We start from the raw sequence: 22,813 nt of genomic DNA, 5'->3' as shown, positions 1-22,813 counted from the left end.
GTCAAGGAGAGAAGCAACTTAGAACTAAGGAGAAACTTCCTGACAGTTAGAACAATTAACCAGTGGAACAACCTGCCTCCAGAAGTGGTGAATGCTCAAACACTGGAAGTTTTTAAGAAGAGACTGGACAGCCGTTTGTCTGAAATGGTATAGGGTTTCCTGCCTGAGCAGGAGGTTGGACTCGATGACCTCCAAGGTCCCTTCCAACTTTATTATTATTATTATGTTTGTAAAGCTGCACAGCAGTTAAGGGCACATTGTAAATCCTTTGGCTCCCAAGTTGCTCAACTTGCAATTGGCCACAAGTAACTCAGTTCCTGTGCTCCTCTCATGGGGAACAGTTCTTCCAGAGCACAAGCACAGGTGATCACCTGATTTTTCCTTCCTCCAAAGAAATTTCTTCTCTCCTGATGTGCAGTGCTGTTTCTGCTTGTGGAGCCCCTGATGGAAACAACTGACCAGAAACCTCACCCAGAAACCCCTTTTCCTTTTCCTTTTTAGTCTTGATGGAATTTCCTTCTCTTTATAAATTATCTATGTCTTCTTGCCTGTTTTTATCTGAAGTGTGGTAGATGTCATTTGTTCTGACCCAGAGTTAAAACGCCTTATAAATCGGATCAGACAGATAAACTCAATAGGAATAATTTCATAACAGAAACGTATTTATTCAGAGAGATTACTTGCATTTATGATGGTTGCTTCTGGAAAATACATCTCTGTTCATTCTCATAGGTGAGAAGATAATGCTTTCTCCATACCATCTTTATAGCGGAACAGGGTCATCACGTGGCATCCGATGGCCCATGCTTCTCTTAGACAAAGACATTCCAACTGGCTTGTGTCCAGGAAGTCTCCCAATGCCCTTTAGAAACTCCTCCCACTGACCCATTAACATGGGATGACTGACTAGCTAAAACTACATTACCCATAAGCCATCTCTTAAGGAGACAGCACTTAACCCAATAAATGCCAAACATTCTTACATGCAAACCTACATGCTCTAGTCAGGGTTACATAGAGTTATACGATCCAGAACATCATTCCTTTATTAGAGAGTTTAATGATTCAACTCTGCCATTTTAAAACAGAAGCAAAGATATTGTGGCCATTTGTTTATTTTTCCATTTCCCATTGGGGGAAACATAAAAGGCCATGAAGCAATGTAATAAAGTAAGGTTTTGTGCTTCAGAGCTGAATAAAAATGTGGCCTCATTCTGAAGTGCTAATCAAAGCCACTCGCTGTCTGAAACCCCAAATAGGTTTTTAAACCTTTGCCCCATGCATGCTGTTCGTCTGCATACAAGTGTTCAGGGTCAGATGATTTTTCTTGTGATCTGTAACAGAAAAAGAAATGTCTCTAATGAAACTTTCTTTTCCCTTTCAGGTGCTTATCTAATCCCCTATCTGATCCTGCTCATCCTTATTGGAGTCCCCCTCTTTTTCCTGGAACTGGCCGCAGGGCAGAGAATCCGCCGGGGCAGCATAGGAGTGTGGAATTACATTTGCCCTCGATTAGGTGGCATTGGATTTGCCAGCCTCTTAGTGAGTGATTGGATGAATTCATATGTCTTATTCAGGGCTATAAATGGGTGCATAATATGTAGGTGGTTTTGCCAAAAAAGGAAGTCTGGGTCTATTATTAAATTTATGCAAAATTTACAGTAGGTGGACCAAAATTCCTAACTCTGAGTTATCTAACAGAAACAGCCAAAAAGGAAAGGAAAAGAAGGGGATGACTAGCTCGGTAAATTCTACTTCTAAAATTTAAGAAGTTTGGGGTTACCTGGATAGGGTTTTCTTTTTGCAATGCCGTTTTATGCTGTTTCATAAAATAAAGTTGTTGTGTACAATACAGAGATCTGCATGTTGATGCATGTCAAAGTTCTAACAGGAAAAAAGAGGATAATGTCTGGCCATTAATAATCTAGCAGATATGTTAAATAAGGGTGATTAATTATGAATAATGGAATAAAAATATGTTGATATGTGGAATCAATTAGGGATCTGACATTCATGTTTAGGACAGCTTTTTTAAAGAAAACAAACAAAAAGCTGCACAATGTCTGAAAGGGAATGGCATCAAAGTTGGAAACTGACCAAAGAGAGAAGCAACCTGGAATTAAGGAGAAACTTCCTAACAGTGAGAACAATTAACCAGTGGAACAGCTTGCCTTCAGAAATCATGGGCGCTCCATCACTGGAAGTTTTTAAGAAGAGACTAGACAGTCACTTGTCTGAAATAGTATAGGTTCTCCTGCTTGAGCAGGGAGCTGGACTAGAAGACCTCCAAGGTCCCTTCTAGCTCTATACTATTCTAATTCTAAAAGTGCTATATGTTCTACTTGCATGTATCAACATTCATAGCCTTCTCCTAAGAGTCCATTTTTTCCTAATTAGGAATTTAGGAAACAATCAGGCTATTAGCATAAGAAAAAAAAGCCATTTAGGTTGGGGACATTTTATAAAATGTGCTGACTTCTGACTTCTAAACAACTGTGTAACAGTACATTATCACTGCAGAAAATTTCGTTCAGTATTGGAGAAATATTACGAGTCATCCTGAAAAGTATTTATTTCTAAGTGAAATGCCTAAATGCCTAAAATGTCTAGCAGCTTAATGGAGGCAAAAGAAAAGAAGATCTAAAAAGCAATAAATAATGCTGAAAACTAGAGGAATTATGATGAAACAGAGAATAATGTTTGAGATCATTTTGCAAGTTCTCCTATTGGATTTTGCAATATTATATAATTCACAGTTAATATGGGAACCTAGTTCATTAGGAGAATGGCCATGGTGGAGGGTAATCATAAACACCCAGATAGGCTTCTGCTTCTACTTTTAAGGTACACTCACATTTCTTGCCCATGAGCACTGCTCTATTCATTTCAATGGGTGAAGTAGATCTATGCCATTAATTGAGTGAAAACATGATCTACAGCCCCTAAATTAGACTGGTTCTTCAGGAGCACCCTGTTGGTGTATAAATATTCCCAGACCCATGGCAACTTGGAGATTAAATATGTTCACAAAACTATTCATGATGAAAGTCCATGTGTGACATGCCATATGCTAAATAAATAAATGGCAGTTGGCCATTTTCTGGGGTTCACTTTGGAAGGTCCTCTTCCTGTGTTTGAATGAAATATTGTTATCTAGGATCTAGACATGATTTCAGTTTCCTTTTGCCAGGTCTGCTTGTTTGTTGGACTCTATTATAATGTGATCATTGGATGGAGCATCTTCTACTTTTTCAAATCCTTCCAATATCCTTTACCTTGGAGTGAATGTCCTATTTTGAAAAATGGCTCAGTGACAAGTGAGTAGCCATTTTTTGCAACTATCTGTATAGGGGAAAGAAGATGAGGCAAATTTCCATTCTAATTGTCTACTTTTTATTACGATAATAAAGCAATAAAGGTAATGGTTGAAATAGTACTTAATGCTGCTTCCTGTTAATGCCACTTGGAAGGGTGGGATGCATTCACTTTTTTTCCTTCCTTCTGTGAGAAACACAAAGTATTCATTCGATATCTCTTTTTCTGTGATGTTAAGAGTGTAGCAGAGCAGAGGCTTCCATTCCAAAAATGACAATAGCTCAGGTCTGTTTCATCCTTCTAGAATAAGAGATTGTATGAGCTGGTAAGAAATAGTTTCCAAAGGATGCAACTGAGACACTTTGGAAGCTAATGGAGCATTTAATAGACTTTGAACATCTCCCAGCACATAGATGAATCTTTTATAGTGAGTATAAATCACCCCTTTTATTTAATCTTTAATTTTGGATAGCAACATTCTCCCCACTTCCATTTCTGAAAAAGACCTCTAGGCATATTTCCTAATGTATCCTATGCAATGGCTCTAAATAAATTCTATCTCACTTAGCTACACCTTAGGCATGCCACTGTAAATTGCCAAATGAAAGATTTGTATTCAACCCAAGTTCTTATCCTCTACAGTTGTAGAACCAGAATGTGACAAAAGCTCTGCAACTACTTTCTTCTGGTATCGTGATGCCCTGGATATTTCCAGCTCCATTTCAGAGAGTGGTGGACTTAACTGGAGAATGACCTTATGTCTACTGATAGCTTGGAGCATTGTATGCTTAGCTATGATCAAAGGGATCCAATCCTCAGGAAAGGTAAGTATCATGGTGATGGGTTGAAATAGAGAATAGCAGGATCTTTAGAACTGATTGATTCTTTTAAGAGTATAAATCAGTAGTCACTTCTACACACCCAGAGTGTTCAAGCGAATTCTGAAAACATGCAGATTTTGTCTAAACACTTGCCAAGTGTAGGTATGCCTGTTCCATGTTCCATGGTCCTGTGCTTTTTGGTAGTTATTTAAAAGATAAGCATGTGAACAGGCCCATGGCAACAATGGGTTATATTCACCATTATCCAGCTCTTTCGGGACCAGCTACTCTGATTAGATGGCTCGATTTAAAGTACTAGAGGTCTTGAATGTTATAAATATATTACAAGATGAATGAACAAATTTATTGTAACAATTTTTATGGACCATGGTTACTTCACCAATGTATGGATCTGATACCTTTATTCATATTTAAAATGCCACAAGACATCATAACTCTTATTTCAACAGAGCTCACAAACTTGATTATTGGTGAATGTATAGCCATGCCCATGTTGATTTTTTGGCCATGTGTGGAAGTGGTTGCCATCATCTTCTTGTTTTTCAGTTTCTCAGTCTAGTGGACTGCCCTTCTGGAAATCATAGTTCTGTTTATAAGGAAGGCTAGGAATAACCAGAAGATAATTTATCTAATCTCATCAAATTGCAATTCCCAACATTTTTATAGAAAACTATGACGCATTAAACAACTGATTAGGGTTGGTGCCTATCGGTGCTACTGCTGATTTACATCACATCCTCTCCCCCACTTAGGTGATGTATTTCAGCTCTCTCTTTCCGTATGTGGTATTGATCTGCTTCCTGATCAGGGGTTTGCTTTTGAGAGGGGCAGTAGATGGGATTCTACATATGTTCACTCCTAAGGTAAGACTTTTTAAAATACCTTTACATTATTGTTAGTTCCTAGAAGCTGAGAGTCACCCAGTTGGTTTTGTGCCTAACTATTAAGGTGGGTCTCCAGGTTTCTCCACTCTACATTCACCCTGAGAGGTAGATTAGGCTGAGGGAGAAGAGCCTTCAGAGGCTCACTAAGTGTACAGATAGTCCTTGACTTACACCAGTTCATTTAGTGACCATTCAAAGTCACTGAAAAAAGTGACATGACCATTTTTCACACTTACAACCATTGAGGCATCTCCATAGTCATGAGATTAAAATTTGGATGTTGGGCAATTCGTTCATATTTATGATGGTTGCGGTGTCCCAAGGTCATGTGATCACCTTTTGTGATCTTCTGACAAAATCAATGGGGAAACCAGATTCAGTCAACAACCCTGTTACTAATTTAACGACTGCAGTGACAAGAAAGGTCATAAAATGGGGCAAAATTCACTTAACAACTGTCTCACTTAGCAACAGAAATTTTGGCCTCAATTGTGGTTGTAAGTTGAGGACTACCCGTACTTAAAACTTAAGGGAGTTTTTCTGTCTCTACTTTTCGTTGTGCCTTAAGGCACTTTTTTCCCATTTTGGTACACGTCAGATATATAGGAATAATAATTTAGTTGTTGGATATTATCCCAGAACGTTAGCATCTTCCTTATGGAAATTTCTGCAGCACTGGGTGAGGTTTTTTTATATTGCTTGGGGATGTTTTCAAAAGTGCTTTGGAATGCCTGGATTGTCAGGCAGATGACATCTGCAACTCCCAAAGCAGATATCATCCTTCTCTGGAACTATGTGCCAGCTGTGAAGGGCAGCTGCATGATCTTGGCAAAGAGGCAGTTTTGAGAAAGGACGAACTTGCACCCCTGAGTAGAATTTTGAAATTGACCACCTTTGGCGAATTGAATCTGAAGTCAGTCTTCCTACATTATCTTTAACTTACTCACTACAGTACTCTATGTGTAACACTTATTTTTAGTTTAGTTGTGATGCTGGTCCACCGACAAATTTATTTTACAGTTTGTAATTTGATGGCTATTTATAGTTAAATAGTGTTCCAATGAATAACACCAAAATACTGATCAAACAGCAAAACTGTAATTCATCAAGTAAAAATCGCATAAAAACTATATATGTTTTATGACTGTAAGCTGCCCAGAGATTATAATTTATTGGGCAACATTAATATATGAGCACTCCAAACAAATAGTCTGATTTTAATAGATCTTAAAAATGCCCCACCTTCTTTGGATTTGCCCATTATCATCCATAATTCCATTGGCAGAGGAGAAAGTTATTGGGCCCTTGCCCGCATATATACAAAGTACACCTACAATCTTTCTCTTTGTTTATAATATACTGTAGGAGGTGTTTCCCTGCTCACCAACAAAGATGCAGGGATGACTTGACCTTTCTGTCCATCTCTCTTTTTTGCAGCTTGATAAAATGTTGGATCTCCAAGTATGGCGAGAAGCTGCCACTCAGGTCTTCTTTGCCCTTGGACTGGGTTTTGGTGGAGTTATTGCCTTTTCCAGTTATAACAAACAGGATAATAACTGCCACTTTGATGCAGCCCTTGTCTCCTTTATCAATTTCTTCACTTCCATCTTGGCCACATTGGTTGTTTTTGCTGTGCTGGGCTTCAAAGCCAATGTCATGAATGAAAAGTGTGTGATTGAGTAAGTACCAGGTGATTTGGGTAGGGAACACTAGCACATACAGTTATCATTTCTGAAGTACAGCTTATTCTAATTTACAATTTCAGTAATCTATCATTCTCCTCCAAATGGATTGATATCTCAAGTGTACAGCAATAGCAATAGCAAACAATAGCACTTGGACTTATATACCGCTTCATAGTGCTTTACAGCCCTCTCTAAGTGGTTTACAGAGAGCATGTTGCCCCCAACAATCTGGTTCCTCATTTACCAACCTTGGAAGGATGGAAGGCTGACTCAACCTTGAGCCTGTCAGAATCAAATTCCTTAACAGTCAGCTGTTAATTAGCCTGCAATACTGCATACTAAGTACTGTGCCACCACGGCTCCTAGCAAATAGAGAAGAGATCTTTTGCTTACAACAAATAGAGATGAGATCTTTTCATCATATACTTTCTGAAGAAACTCCTGAGAATAATAAAATTAATTCTTCTACATCAGCCTAAAAAAATGATAGCTTATTTTGCTGAGAGTAGATGGAATTCATTGTATTCTCTGGGATTTAGAGAATGTCTCTGTAAGTATATATATATTTTTCCTTCTGTAGAAATGCTGAGAAGATCCTGGGTTATCTGAACACAAATATCCTCAGCCATGCCCTGATACCACCCCAAGTGAACTTCTCCCATCTGACAGCCAAGGATTACACTGAAATGTATGCTGTCATAAAGACAGTGAAGAAGGATCAATTTGAGAAGCTGGGATTGGATCCCTGCCTGCTGGAAGACGAGCTTAACAAGGTATGTTTAAGGACTGGCATTTGGGGCCATCTTAATTCCTTTGAAAATAAAGAGATAAATTACAGGAAAAAGAACACATTATAGTTCTTCTGAAGCAATATCTCTTCCGGAATGAAGACTTGATCAAATACTGCCCAAATGTCAAATCCCTTACATAAACTGACTGTAGGTATTGGTTTGGTTTGTAAATAATGATAAGTTCCTAATGACATGGTCATCCCAAGACAGAGATCATGATGTAAAAGCAATAAGCCACAATGTGCAACCATGATTTATTGATTTACAAATTCCAGTTCCAGGTTTGTTAACACATCTAATCCCAGATCTTAACTTATTCAAATGTTTGTTTAGTGATCTACCTATTTCATTCTAAGTGTTTGCACGACAATTGGAGAAAACTGGGCCAGAAAGCCCATGACTACTGTATCTTCGACGGCACAGTTGGAGTTTGTGCATAAAGGCATGAAGCCCAAAGGCATCAAGAATAAATCATGGATTATTCAACAAGTCTTTTTTTAAAAAAAAAATCTGATTTAGAACTTTGCATGAGCAAAGTCTTCATATTGAATTTATTTAAAGTTAAGAACTTTGTTCATTAAATTATATTAAAAAAAACCCAAGATACTGTAAAATAAGCCTTTTCGAGGAAGGAAACATAAGTTGCTGGATTCAGTTCATTATGGTTTTTAACTTCAGAATGCCTACTTTAATAGATGGAGTATTAGTCCATGGCATAGTTTTCTGCATTTACTAAGTGATTTAAACAAAATAAAACCATGTACTAATGATACGTAAACCTCTGTCATTGGATAACCTTACCTAGTGGCCTCATGTAGGAAAGTAGAACGTTTGGCAACCCACACATTAGGGGTTTAGGGCTAGACTTTTCCCCCTGCTCAATAATGATTAGAACGGACCCCAACTACTGCAACATCCTGCTTCCCACTCCTAGCCCCCTAAGCTCAACTAGAAGTTTGCATAGTCAATGATACTGAAGGCTGCTAAGAGACTGAGAGCTAGAATAGATGCAGCTCCACCTTCCCAGTCCCTCCACAGGTAATCAACCAATGCTGTTTCAGAACTATATCCAGGTCTGACCTGAACTGAAAAAGTTCTAGATTAATCTTCTTCCTCCGGGACTCTCTGAAGCTGTAGTCTGACTACTGTCCATTTCGTTGGGGTCAACTGGCACAAACCCATTCCACATAAATGGGCAGTCCATGCACTGATCAACTCAACTGCACCAGTGGTGGGATCCAGCCAGTTTGCATCACTTCGGCAGAACCAGTAGCTAATTTTTTGTTGCCCAGGCCCAGAATGGACTTCTGGAAGCGGCATCCACACAGAGAACTGGTTGTTCACATATTTGAATCCCACCACTGAACTGCACTTACTCAGAATCCAACTTAGACCTGATCTGAGAAATTTTATCTGGCAGATGTCTAGAACATTCCTCATAGCAGCCTCTGATTCCTAGCAGTGACTAAAGTTTCAGATGCATAGGGAACAGAGGCATCTTTGTAAAGAAAGGTGATATAACCCTCTTATATTTTGTTTTGAAATAGGGGGGCATTCCCACATAATTATTTTAATTGAAAGATTTAAAATAAAGTCAGGTGGGGCAAAGAACCTTGGAGATGCCAAAGAAAATGTCTATCAGCCCACAGGTGCTCTTGAAAACTATTGCTTGGATATACAGCATAGTAGAGCATGGATCAATCCTCTTGCTGGTTTATCATAAGAGACATGATATTTAGATCCAGAGGAATGGCTCAGGCATCTTTTGTTTTTGTTTTTAATGTAATTTATTGTAGCAGAATTGCAACAGCAAATGCTTCAGCCCACAATTATGTCACTGGTTTTTAATGTTCTGAGGTTTCTGAAATCTATTGCCAGTTAGCACTCATTTCAGGGGTTCTGAGTGGAAACATCTATGATAAGAAAATACCATTGGACGTTAAACCTGATATGAAAGAAAGTTCATGAATTTTCTCACAGTGAAGTAGTTTTTCCCAATGTGTGGGTCATAATTTATTGAAGTGGTGGGTAGCCTTTCTCCACAGCTATTGAAAAGAAAGAGGTTCAGGACTTATGGACCATAAGTGAATAAATGTGCTTGGGTCATATGACGTTACTGATGTTGGGAAAACTTGAGGAATAAATACTCATCCCATCATATCTATGATATACATGCAATATAAAGCCAGAGTTTTATTTTCTCTCTTCCAGGGCATGTATATATAGAAAACAGCAGATGCTTGTGCAATCCCTAGTACATGCATGCTTTTTCCTCTACTTATCCACATAGGAAATTCCCCTCATTGGACCAGAGGCTAATATGTGACTGGCTGTTTGGCTCTGAAAGCTTGTAGTTTTACAGAAAGAAACCTATTGACAAGAATACACACACATCTGCTTTTATAACGCTCTTTCTCTTGTCAAGAATAACACAAGCATCTTCTTTTGGCTGTATACAGTCAGTGCAGGGAACTGGCCTCGCATTCATAGCTTTCACAGAAGCAATGACCCACTTCCCAGCTTCTCCTTTCTGGTCAGTGATGTTCTTCCTGATGCTGATAAACCTGGGTTTGGGGAGCATGATTGGGACCATGGCTGGCATCACCACCCCCATCATTGACATGTTCAAAGTGCGCAAAGAAGCATTAACAGGTAAGGTCATTTTCAGGGAAATGCAAAGAGTCACATGGAGAACACTGCAGATATATTAGAGGCGGACCACTCTGGGCCCATTAAACTGCAGGTATCCTTTCTCTTCCTCCAACATCCTAATCCAGACCCTTAATCAATGTTTCCACCAACATTGTTACTTTAAAAAGAAGAAATAGCCTTTTCCTTTCAGACTCTGGGAAGTTAATCTTATGATACTGAGGTGATAGCTAATGTTATTTGGAAACAAATGGACCAAAGTATTGGTTTACAGAATAGTTTGTGATGAGTAGGTTTGAGTTGTGTTTGGAAAGTGGTTTTGTCACTCTACATCGTATTTTATGTATTGTTCCTTGGACGTAAATCTTCCTGTTTTCAGTGAAATGTACTGTGATAAAATAATATATGTAACCACAGCCCAAATGTAGCATATAAATGAGAGGCTTCTCTACGGGCTAAAGTTGACCTTGAGTTCACCCAATCCACACATTCTTAGCTGGAGGCATCTCTAATCCGTACGTGTTGTGAACTGTGCCATTTTTGCTGATTGCTCAGGTAAAATTAAAGAGCTTTCTCTGCAATGCATCATACTATTAAGTCAAGTATCTCCCAGACTTATTTATAGCAAAAATTTGTTTTACCTTTCTCTAAAGATAAGTTATACTGTTTGCCCCATGATACTTTGCAGGCTTTTGCATGTTTACTTGGAAGCAATTCCTATGGAAATAATCCCCATTTTCTGCAACGGCTATTTACTTTCAGAGAAGCTTGCATGCTGAAATCATGTTTTTAAACACAGGAAGACTAAATGCTATGCTCTGTTCTGCCTTCAGTTAGCTTCCCTATAGGGATGTAGATGGACTGCTTAGCATAAGAGGATAGCTTTTACTGCACATATAAGAAGTTCTGCTGGATCCTGCATTTGGTCTGTTACACACATTTGCCTGTTTTGCCACTGAATGCACATGCCAATTCTGTCATGCCTAAACATACAATAGAAGTGCACTAATTTATTCCACAGTATGGAGTATATTCATGATTTGTGAATTTCTATTTAGGACTTTTTGTTTTGTGTGCTATTTTTTTAGACAGTATAATTATATTCATCGGACAAACATAACAGTACTGTATATGTTAACCAGACCAACATAACAGCCATTGCATCTAAGAGAAAGTTATATGTGTTAACCATTGTCATCTGCTCCTTACAGTTGGCTGTTGCATTTTTGCTTTCTTCGTGGGTCTGATCTTTGTGCAACGCTCAGGCAACTATTTCGTCACCATGTTTGATGATTATTCTGCAACGCTGCCACTTACTCTTGTGGTAATCCTGGAGAACATTACTGTGGCTTGGATTTACGGTACCAAGAAGTAAGCGTTCTTTCAAAAGGAATCAGTGGAACTGATGTTCTTATATTTCTTCTTTCTTTTACTCCTTTGCTTCTAAAACCACTTTTTTATATGATGACTTTACTTGATTGTGAAAACCTCAGATTTCTTGATTTTTCTTTAGATTTCTAGTGCCAGCAAAATTTCTCGATTGAATTTCTCCATCCAGTGTGAAATAAAAAGACAGAATCTGGCATTTGTGCTTCACCTGTTTCCTTTCTTCCTTCTCCCTTTTTAGATTCATGCAAGAATTAACAGAAATGCTGGGTTTCCGGCCTTCCAACTATTATTTTTATACGTGGAAGTACATTTCACCCATCTGTATGGCTGGCCTGATGACAGCCAGTATAATTCAGCTAGCAGTCAATCCACCAGGTTATAGTGCCTGGATAAGAGAAGAGGTGAGTCTGCTTAAGTTACACCTCAAGATTTTCAAATCTATAAACTGGGCATCAGCATGAAACTGATCCATTTTATTTGCATAGGCTGCTGAATATCAGTTGATCAAAAACTGCATGACAACATGTAATAAAGCCACCGAATCTTCAGTGCAGATGAAGTTATATAAATACTAGATCAGGGCCCATATACATTAAACCAAAGGGAACTCTTGTTCTAAAAACAGTATGCTGATTGTACATTAGAGGTCCAAAGAACTGTGATATTTTCTTCCTGCTTCATTTAATCCTTCAAGATGACACAATTTTTATATATCACAGTTTCATATGCTTTAAAATAAAGTAATCCAGAATTATGTTTTGACAGGGCACTATGAAGATTCTGACTGAAAAATGATTTAAGCATTTATTCCTTTTGCAGGAAATTCCTAGATTATGAAAGTAGTGAAAACAGCCATTTTTTTCACATCGCTTTTCAAACAAAAGCGACTTGGTTGAGTTGGGTGGCAATTGTAATCAAATAAATAAATAAATTCCCACTCATCAACAATAGGCAAGGATTGTACATATAGAATAAAGGCTTTTATCCTGCCAGTCATAGCTGACTTTGGACTACTAGAATTGTATTTTTATATTCTCTCAGGTGTAAGCTGCCTAAAGTGAATAGTGAATAAGAAGCAGACAAATTGTTGACACAGAAAAGGAAGAAATTACCTATATGAAATGAAGAGAAAGGGAAATTGTTTAGTGGTAGCAGTTTAATTCTTCTAAACATCTCCTTTCAAAGTGTGTTCCTTCCCTAAAAGGTGATAGAAGAGGAATGGTTTTATGTTTGCCTTAGTTTCAAAGAACTGCTAAGCTAATTAATTTGAGAAATGTGTGTATAATACCAAAAATATATGCTAAATCTCACTGTTCCTGTTTCCTTTTCCAGGCGGCAGAGAAATTTCTCTATTACCCCAAATGGGCAATGGGCATCCTTGTGTCTCTGATCATCTTGGCCACCCTTCCTCTGCCAGTGGTCTTTGTCCTCCGCCAATTCCACCTGGTGTCAGATGGTTCTAATGCTCTGTCTGTCACATACAAAAAGGGGCGTATGATGAAGGACATATCCAACTTGGAAGACAATGATGAGACCCGTTTCATCTTGAGCAAAGTTCCTAGTGAAACGCCTTCTCCAATGCCTGCACATCGCTCTTACCTGGGCCCTGGGAGCACGTCCCCAATGGAAATGAGCAATGTTGCTAATGGACGCTACAGCAGTGGGTACCTCATGGATACCACTCCTGAATCTGAACTGTGACCATCGACCAGTAGCCTTCCCCTACTTTCTGGGTGAAAGAGAAGATAGTCCTTCAGGAGGACATCTATGCTTTAAAAAAAAAAACCCTTCCCGTCATGCATAGCAACCAGAGGTAGATGATACCAAGTGTAAAAGGTGAGAAGGAAAGTTACTTTCCTTCTGGTGCTCTCCAAATGAAATACCAGAATTTTCCTCAGTGAATAATAGTAGTCATAGGACATTGCAATAAATCTTATGGTCAAAAGGGAAATTTTAGCTAATTGGTATTGAAAAACACAGATAACCTGTTTCAAGAAATATAAGATTGGGGGAGAGAGATGGAATAAGGAAACAGCCGAAACAAAAACAAGAAGCAGCTAGTTCCTTGACTCTCTCTCTCTCTCTCTCTCTTTCTCTGTCCCTTACTTTTAGTTAGGAGAAGAGGCTTTTGTCCCATTTGCCAAATAACTACCATTATTCATAGCACAAGATTTAAAAAGACTAATAGCCCAATATGGATTCTACCAGGACGTTTCTGGTTTTACACTTTGACTGAATCCAATTTGCACAGTCTTAGTGAAGAGGTCTTACAACTCTTGACTAAGATACATTTTATGTAAGACAGCACATTAGAATGCTTGCTGTTGCATTGTGTGAGATTGGTGATATTATTTCTGAAGATGGATCAAAAACTGAAGGGTGTTTTGTTTCAGGGAAGTTGGCCATGGTATGCATGCTGCTGAGACTCACAGTATTCCTCTATCACAAATTCAGGTTTGTGGCATGTGTGTCAGTCAGAACCAAAACTTAGCTCTATCAGTGTAGTTTTCCAGAATTCAGGATGTCATTCCTGACATTATTTACACAACACTAATTAAATGTTGACATATAGGACATAGTAAGAACTATTCCAGTAGCAGCTCTTTTCTATAATAGAGATGGAGAGAATACGTAGCTCCCCAGGCTGATTTCATTGGCATCAGCTAGGAAGGCTAATGATAAGGAATGCAAAGAACTGCAGTGCAACATCTGCAGGGCTTCAGGTTCTCTACTCCTGTTATATGGGCCCATTAAATATATGGAAGGAATTTCCTATATTATAATTTTGGAAGGAATGACAAGCACATTAAAAAACATTGATAGCACATTTCCTTCAGCATAGCACATGTGAATTATGTCCTCCAGCCAGGATTAGTGTAGCAGGATTATCAAACTTTCTAAACAATGTTTTATATTTTATATTTAAGATAATTTAGATGTTTTCTTCAAACTGTTACCTCTATTTTCTTTAACTGCAGTGAGGAAGATAACTGCACATATATCACAGTATCAGATACTGATAGAATTGATAAGATTACTAAAGTCTAATGGCAGAGTTCTTGCCTCCCACTCAGTCACATTCAATTGGTGATTCAAACAAGAAGTGCCAATTTTTAAAACCAATTTTAAAATATTCTCTTCCTCCTCCTCCTCCAAAATTGTACGATTTATCTGTGAGAGTTTAACTGTTATAAGTCTTTACAAAGTTGTTCAGGTAAACCATATAATTAATGAACATTTTAAATGGCTTCCCCCTCCCCTTTTCATTTCATCCTTCTCTAGTTTTGATATTTAAATATTCCCTTACTTGCAACTTGTGGACTGAAATACCACCAAGTCTGTTTTTTTTAAGTAGTAAATAATACGTATTGATAGGAATAAGTAGTAGCTGTAAATCATTTGCAGAAGATGCTTTAAGAGTTCATGTGCAGAGAGTTGAGTGGCTAGATCTTGACTAGATGTCTGCAATGGTACAAAAGATTTATAGAAGCTACTTTAAATGTGTTTACTGGGATTGCCTCTCTATGGCCAGCTGTTTGTTAGTTTCTGAGATTAATATTATGCATAATTTTTTAGCAGTAAACAACAACAAAAAAGAAAATCTTATGCTTTGAACATTATTGAGAGCCTGAATCTGCTGGAATATTAATCACCAATAATACTTTTAAAGTTGTGTCCAGGGCATTATGGGAAATTAAAAAGGTGATTAGTCAGTGGATAGTACTTATATTTTCAGAATATTGCTGCCTGCCACTATTAGTTAAGGCTGATTTTTATTCTGCTTTAAATATACGATATAACTTTACAAAGTGGTGGAATAGAAAAATAGGGTTTGAATTTGTGTTTGGCATAAATCAGCAATTAAACAGAAGCCAAGATCTAGTGTCCTAACTCCACCTAATTCTATTCATTGGGTTTCCAGAACACAATGTAGCCCAACACTGAACAGTATATCACAATGCATTAAATTAATGTCAGGAATCCCAATTATCCAGGATGTATTCATTATGCAATAGTGAAAAACAACTAGTTTATTCCCATAGAGGCAAGGAAGTGTCAGTGGGGAAATGTCAAGATGTCAATAAAATGATAAAGAATGCCCTACTTTCCAGAGACTTAGCATTTTTACAGTCTTTCTACAATGTTTCCTGATGATTTGGTTTGCCAGTACCTCTGCATTTCATTTCAGCAGACAATGGATTCTCTTTTTGTTCTTGGGGTTCAGATTTGACTTCAGACTACTCGGGTAACCTGGAGAAATATGCATAATTATACTTTGATGTCTCCCTTTCCACATGCTACATTATTTAAGTAAGCCTTCTTATGATATATTATAATCTGAATAGACAATGGAGGTAGCTAAGTTCATATTTCAGTCAGTTTCTGACCTTTTTTAGTCCAGTGATAAAGCATCACATTACTTTACAAGTTATTTTATTTGAGTTCTGTAAAAGCAGCAATTTTGCATAAAGAAAAAGAAAAGAAGCCATTTTCTGTGATAGTTCTACATGTTTCCTAGTCAGAAATAAATCTTTTGGATGTGAGTCAATATAATTCCACTGGAATCAATTAAACTAAATGACTGCTATTGGAAATCTGATTATAGAATTGGGATAGACTTCAAAAATAGGAGTGCGTGCCTTTGAGATAAGGTGAGCATCAAGTCTGATCAATGCTCAGTATTGGTCATTCTGATGATGGGAATTGGAGTTCACATATATCTGAAGATTCATATTTTTTTTGATATAGGAAACCTAGAATCTCAGCATCAGCAGTAATCTGCTATGAAGTCTCCCTTAAAAATCTTTAATAAGAGAGTCCACCACCTTCCCGGTCATGCATTGGTCCCAAGCAAGCAGCTTACTCTGCCAATGGGTCTTTTCTAATTCTTAATCTGCCTTTTCCTCTTTTTTTAAAATCAATCTGTTCATTTAGATCCTATGTATAGAAGAGGAAAAGCACATTAGTGTACCACCTGTATGACAGCCCTTGAAATATCTGAAGTAATCTCTTGATCATTTCTTTAAGTAAGCCACTTGCTAAAGAAGCAAATGGGTGCCAGTGTGTGGCACTGTTTTTCCATTTCTACTACAAGGTTGGCCAATATACTCCAACATCCCTTCACTCAGTTATGCAGATATATTACAACAGGCCAACAATATGAATCAAATAGTATGCAGAAGCATTTTAAGACATTTTTCACTCTTCCACGTATTATCATGTTAACATTTCCCTATATAGTTTTATATTCTAAAACATGAAAAGTTGAAAGAAGACAACAGAAAAACTTGATTCAAAGCAGTTAATGATTAGAAGGATAAGAGTTATGGCAGCTTTTGTTTTTGATGTGCATATCCCGATTTGGTGATTATGACAATTGTACAATGAATGTTAAAAAGGCAGGTGGGTTTTTTGTTGTTACTTCAGGCCTAACTAATTTTTACACATGACTATGTGCTGTAGAGTTTTGCATGCTTTGAAAAAGATTTGAATGAAGTGCCCAGAAAGAGGTAAAAGCCCAATACCTTTATTCTATTTCTTAAAACATCCCCAGCTTTTTAGGCCCCTAGATAAGTTTAAAGAGCAGCATCTTTCTTCAGGTTCATGCAGAGAGCTGAAAAAGCCGGGCTGCTTTAAGAAATTATAGTAGTGTACTGATTTAGAGCATTTGTATCCAATTTTTTTAAAGCCTGCACAGCTCTATAGACATTAGAAATATAGTTAGGGAAGTTTATTTTCGGGATACAAAGAAAACCACTTCAGAAAGACTGATTAAGATGGAGTAATTATGCTGGAATCAATTAATTAGAAGCAGTGCTGCAGTTAAAGATGGTTCAGAGTGGATTTTCTCTTGGAAACATTTTTTGTGATGACTGTTTTAGAAATTATTAAGGGTATTAGTTGGTTATGATGTGAAAGACAATCAAGAGTGGGCTTGTAGGTTTCATTAAGCCTTCTTACTTTTTGTTCCCCATACTACAGACACTGACAGCTCTAGGACAAAGGTTCTTTTCAGAATAGTGTTATAATTAATTGGTTTCAGCAGATTTTTGTTTCCTGTCCTTTGATTCCTCTTCTGACTTCTCTGGATAGTCTTGACAAGACTATAAGCAGAGATCATGTGAGCTTGTGGTATGAGCAATTAAATGGACTGTTTTCATTTTTATAGAGAGATTGTAAACCGTACATTTTAAAGTGAAGGAGATACCACTTGATTTTTGATGGTTTCAATTTGTGAGTCATGAAAAGGGAATGAATCAAGTAGGGATAAAAAAAAAAATCTCTTCTAGAAGGTTCCATTTCTTTTTTTATTTATCTTTTGATAGCTTTTTTTTTCCCTGTGGACTCCCTTAAGGAAAAAAATATATAGCCCAGCCCCTATGGTCTAGAGATCATGCAAAATGTGAAAAGGCAATCATTGAAGAAGCTAATTGCTGAATACAGAGTTTCCTCTTCCTGTCCATATTGTTCTCTCCTGAAGACTTCTTCTTTTGCTTGGAAGGAAGTTGTCAGAGATTCCCAGAATTCTTGATTTGTTCTGGGCACCTTGGGACATGTTTGAACTGCCATTGGACAGACTGAGCTAATTCCATGTAATGCCCCTTGACTGGCTTCTCAAGGGGAAGCTGTCTAGGGAAAAGTTTTTCCACAATGGATCCATGGCATTTCCTTCCTTCTTTTGTGTGTGTGTGTGGGATATGAATAGTGGCAGTGGGAAGGCAAAGAAACATATATTGTTTGTTTGTACATAAAATATATATATAAAGAGAGAAGAAAATAATCTATAGATTCTATTTCTATTGTATATTTATTCTGTAAATATTGGTGTAAATTCTGTTAAATGAGAAACATATTCCAAAGTGATCAGTGAACTATTTTCATTCTCAGTGCTGTACAGATATATTTTGTTGTACATTTGATATATTTATAATTTTTTAGTGTCTGATTAGTGACCACATCCTGCTGAGCTGCCCGTGGGGCGGGAGGGAGGGGGTGGCGCACAAAAGGGCACTCCTGTCATTATTTCTGTGAAAATATGTAACAGTATTTCATTGTGGCATTTTGCTAAGCAGCAACTGGGGTGTGATGGGAATAAGTGTTAGATGCCTTGAGCAATTGATCCATTGAGTCTCTCTGTGTTAAGACTCATATCTGCTGTTGTGCTTATCTTTGTTCTACTAGAGTTAGTTTTCTTCCTATAATATAATCCGTTTCAAGGCCATTCTGTTGCTTTTGTATGGATATTCTATGTCTGTGGACTTGGACCAAGGTAAATGTCTGGCTTATTTTGACAGGAATATTACTGAAGCACTACATTAATTTGTGTCCTGTGTACAACTATATTGCCAATAGAATGAGCCCAAAATATGGTCATGTACTGTATGCTTCTAAACTAAAACACAGAAAAGGATAGTGGTGGGTGGGGACATCATCTTCTGTCAGCGTAGAATAATGTGTAGGGCCTGTTGCTTAACAGATGTAGGATCATATATGCCCAATCTTTGTAAAACAAATAGCCAATAGAAGATAATAAATATGCTATATCCCTGCTCACTTGATTGAATGAGCCTCTCCAGCTTGATGCCTTCTGGATTTATCAGAGTTAAATTGCTATAATCTCAACCAACATTGAACCAACCAATCTCAAAGCTGGAAATTATGGAAAGGGAGATTTAATCCAAGTAGAGGGCTCCAAGGTAGGAAAGGCAGACTATTTTCTTTCATTTATCACTGGGCTACCCCTTAGCTAAGACCTTATCTAGCCACTTAGGATAGGCAAAAAAAAAATTATAGCACAAACTACAGCTTTTGTAAATACTAGTATCTAGAAGAGAAATGTAACTCATCTGGAACATGTCTGATAAATAATAAGCCCAATAGTCTTAAGAAAATGCTTTTAGCGCCAATATTGCTACTGATTTTATGTGCTTCCAAAGAAGGAGACCATGAGAAGATTGAAATGGCAGGCAACTTCATGTAGGTTCTCCATAAGATTCCAGGAATGAAGCAAGGTCTTTACAGTTTAAAACTCTTGTCTGAAACAATATGCTATACAGTACATTTCTTATATCTTGGTCCAAAATCAAATCTTATCTAAGACATATAACTACAAGTCGTGGTCTCTAAATTTGGGGGGCTTCCACTTTGATCAGCCTTTCCAGCATTGGAATGATGTAGTTTTCTTACCAAAAATACCCGATGGGCAATATGCGGACATTGTAAACCACCCAGAAAATGCTATAAAGCATTATGGGATAGTATTTAAGTCTAAGTGCTATTGCTATCTGGAAGCATGAATTGCTTGAACCATACTCATGCTTAAGGTCAAAATGGATCCTATAACTATTCCTGGCTCACCTACGACATCATAAATTGAGTCCAACTTTCTGCCAACATGAGTTGATCCTTCTAGTCAATGAATCAATGCTGCCGAGATATACTTCACTCTGGGTTCTAAAAAAGATTTATAAAGATTTATAAAGTAATGAATGAAGATATGATGAATCCTAGTATGATGATATGTCATTAGATTATTATGAGGTGAAATGGAATTATTATGAAAGAAATATAGTAAGGAAGGGGTGGCAATATTATCTGTCTGATTCTATGCAAATATAGGCATGCTTAGTTACCATATATGACCATGAGATGGCAGCATAGAAACTTTTCTTGCCATCTATAAGCCATCTAAATTTTGTTGCTCACATATGGTAATCTTAAATGTGCATCAGATTATTCTGTAAAACAAAAACACAGTGGGATTATTCTAAAGACAGCACCATTGAACACTAATGGCAGCTTTTGAAATCAGCTCAGCCTTCCTCCTGATAGTTACCCTTTAGATGAGATATGACTGCATCTATTAGATTCTGCAAGCCACCACACTGTAAGCTGAGTTAGTTTAAGATGGTTAGTATTTTCAGACCTAAATGTTATCAGTCTGAAATTTCAACATCAGAACTGAGTCTGGTGCTCATCAGTTCTACAATAATTCTCTTCTGGATATTCTTTTACCTGCCTCAATGTTCTAATATTCCAGTCAGCCTCACTGACTGTAATCTTGAAATTAAGCATTGCTTTCAGATTACTGAAACATTCTGCAGTTTTTACAAAACATCTAGCAAGAAAAAAAATACTCAACAATATAGCAGGAAGTCAAACCGTGAACCTACATTCTTACTGCATAATCATCCCACACAGCTCAGGTGGCTTTATGAAGAATATTTTTAACCTATCAAATTTTACTAGGCATTCTTTTTATAGTATTGAATGTTAGGCTTTTTAAAGTGCTACTGGGTCCTATAGGCAGCTACAAATGGTGCCTACTGTAAGCCTGTAGTAATATTTAACTCTATGGTATAGAGTTCCCACCAAGGAATTTCCCTCAACCTGCTATAGTCCATAGTCTTGTGTCATACAGTATATAGACTATAACATAGAGCAGGGGTAGTCAACCTTGGCTCTTTTATGACTCGTGGACTTCAATTCCCAGAATTCCTGAGCCAGCTAAGCTGGCTCAGGAATTCTGGGAATTGAAGTCCACGAGTCATAAAAGAGCCAGGTTGACTACCCCTGACATAGAGTATATTAGACATAGGGAATTAAAGGGGGGGGATCTTTTTTTAAAAAAGGAAGTCTCACATATGTCATCTTCATTTATAATCAAAAAACTACAATATTATTGAAACTGCTGCCAGAAGAAACTTTGATTGCCTGAATCGACTGATGTCATTCAAAATATCTTTGGGACAGAATAAATATACACTGATTTTACAGTAATCCAGAAAGATGGAGAAGAATTAAATGCTATATTAGTCGTGGGGAAAGAGTCAAGATGAGGATAGTGTAGATCAGGGGTAGTCAACCTTGGCTCTTTTATGACTCGTGGACTTCAACTCCCAGAATTCCTGAGCCATCTTAGCTGGCTCAGGAATTCTGGGAGTTGAAGTCCACGAGTCATAAAAGAGCCAAGGTTGACTACCCCTGGTGTAGATTTAAACTTATCTTGCTGCACTGGATTAGCTGGTTCCCAAATTTGCCTCTTGAATCCATGCTAAGAAGGCTGTACATGAACTTGAGGAGGGAGGCCGCTGGGTTTTCTGAATTGCCTGCATAGAAAAAATGAGAAAGCATATGGCTGATGAAACTGGATTGGGGGGGTGGGGGTGAATGGGAAGCACAATTTGTAGTGACTTATCTCATATACACCATAGCCAGTGTAACTATTATCCCAAGCACCCTGTGTCAGCAGGAGAATTCTGTTGTATGGGAGAAATACTGTAACAACCCACAGCAGCCTGCAATTAAAAGAGTTTCTTCTTTACCTTGCATTGTCTTCTGGGCTTTTTTTTTGTGTGTCCCTTGTTTCAAAAGGCTTAGGGACAATATTCACAGGTTCTTGATATAGTGTGGAGTGCCATGAAAGTTTCAGTGGTGTGTTTCTTCTATCCAAGGTATAAATTAAAGTCGGTTACCCACTCATCAACCCAATCTCGGGAAGCCCATTTGCTTCCACATTATACTATCCACTTTGGCTTACATGAATGTCCCTGACTGTTTCAAAGATATCTCTAAAGAAGCCTTTTCCATCCAAGTGTCTTTCCAGGATAATCAGTGGTTGGCCCAGTGGCTGGGAACCATGGAGGGCATTTAGTTGTACACATGTGCCTTACCAATGGACCTCTATGTTGGTAGAAAACCATTTTGCCCTCCCACATCAGAAGGAAGATACTATTCATTCAGTTTCCTTCATAAGTGGCATCTGAGATGAGTAGATTAAGATTCTGCAACGAGTAAGCATGAGAGGCTGGGAAAAGACCCTACCAGGGGGTGGATGGCAGCAGTGTACACAAACCTTGATGACAGCTGGGTACACATGCCCCATGTGTCTACTTCTTGTCCCCTCTGGATGTTGTACTACTATCTTGAATAGAAAGCATGATTTGTTCTGAGTGCCTCATATAGGTAGCAAAGCTAGGAGTTGCCTAAAATAAAGTTGTATAGGCTCAGACTGCACAGCCTGGAAAATGTCATACCATTCTGAGACGTAAATAACCACAAGATTTCTCTCTGCTCCCAGGATGTTGATCAAAGCTCCAACAAAGCTTGTTGATTTTATTCCTTTCTAATTGTAGTTTTGTGACTTTGGCATAAAAAAAATGCAAAAGACCATGTATTTTGTAACAGAAGAGGAGCAAATCTTCTCCAAGATATTCCAATGTTCTGTTGAAGAGCTTTAAGACAATTAACAACAAAGC

General features: G+C 37.8%; 1 protein-coding gene across 1 annotated transcript in view; it reads left to right on the top strand.

The window, feature by feature from the left end:
- SLC6A17 (solute carrier family 6 member 17) overlaps positions 1-13,256 on the top strand; it is a 22,706-nt gene extending 9,450 nt beyond the window's left edge. The window contains exons 2-11 of the mRNA XM_015814613.1: positions 1,385-1,542; positions 3,191-3,317; positions 3,958-4,139; positions 4,910-5,020; positions 6,479-6,720; positions 7,307-7,499; positions 9,977-10,169; positions 11,378-11,537; positions 11,794-11,956; positions 12,888-13,256. Coding sequence (XP_015670099.1) covers positions 1,385-1,542; positions 3,191-3,317; positions 3,958-4,139; positions 4,910-5,020; positions 6,479-6,720; positions 7,307-7,499; positions 9,977-10,169; positions 11,378-11,537; positions 11,794-11,956; positions 12,888-13,256 — 1,898 coding nt within the window. The remainder of the gene's footprint in view (positions 1-1,384; positions 1,543-3,190; positions 3,318-3,957; positions 4,140-4,909; positions 5,021-6,478; positions 6,721-7,306; positions 7,500-9,976; positions 10,170-11,377; positions 11,538-11,793; positions 11,957-12,887) is intronic.
- Positions 13,257-22,813: the final 9,557 nt, after the last annotated feature.

This window comes from Protobothrops mucrosquamatus, unplaced genomic scaffold, assembly GCF_001527695.2.
Source record: "Protobothrops mucrosquamatus isolate PMUCROS unplaced genomic scaffold, P.Mucros_1.0 scaffold267, whole genome shotgun sequence".
Lineage (NCBI taxonomy): Eukaryota > Metazoa > Chordata > Lepidosauria > Squamata > Viperidae > Protobothrops > Protobothrops mucrosquamatus.
This window is presented reverse-complemented; position numbering and strand designations above follow the sequence as displayed.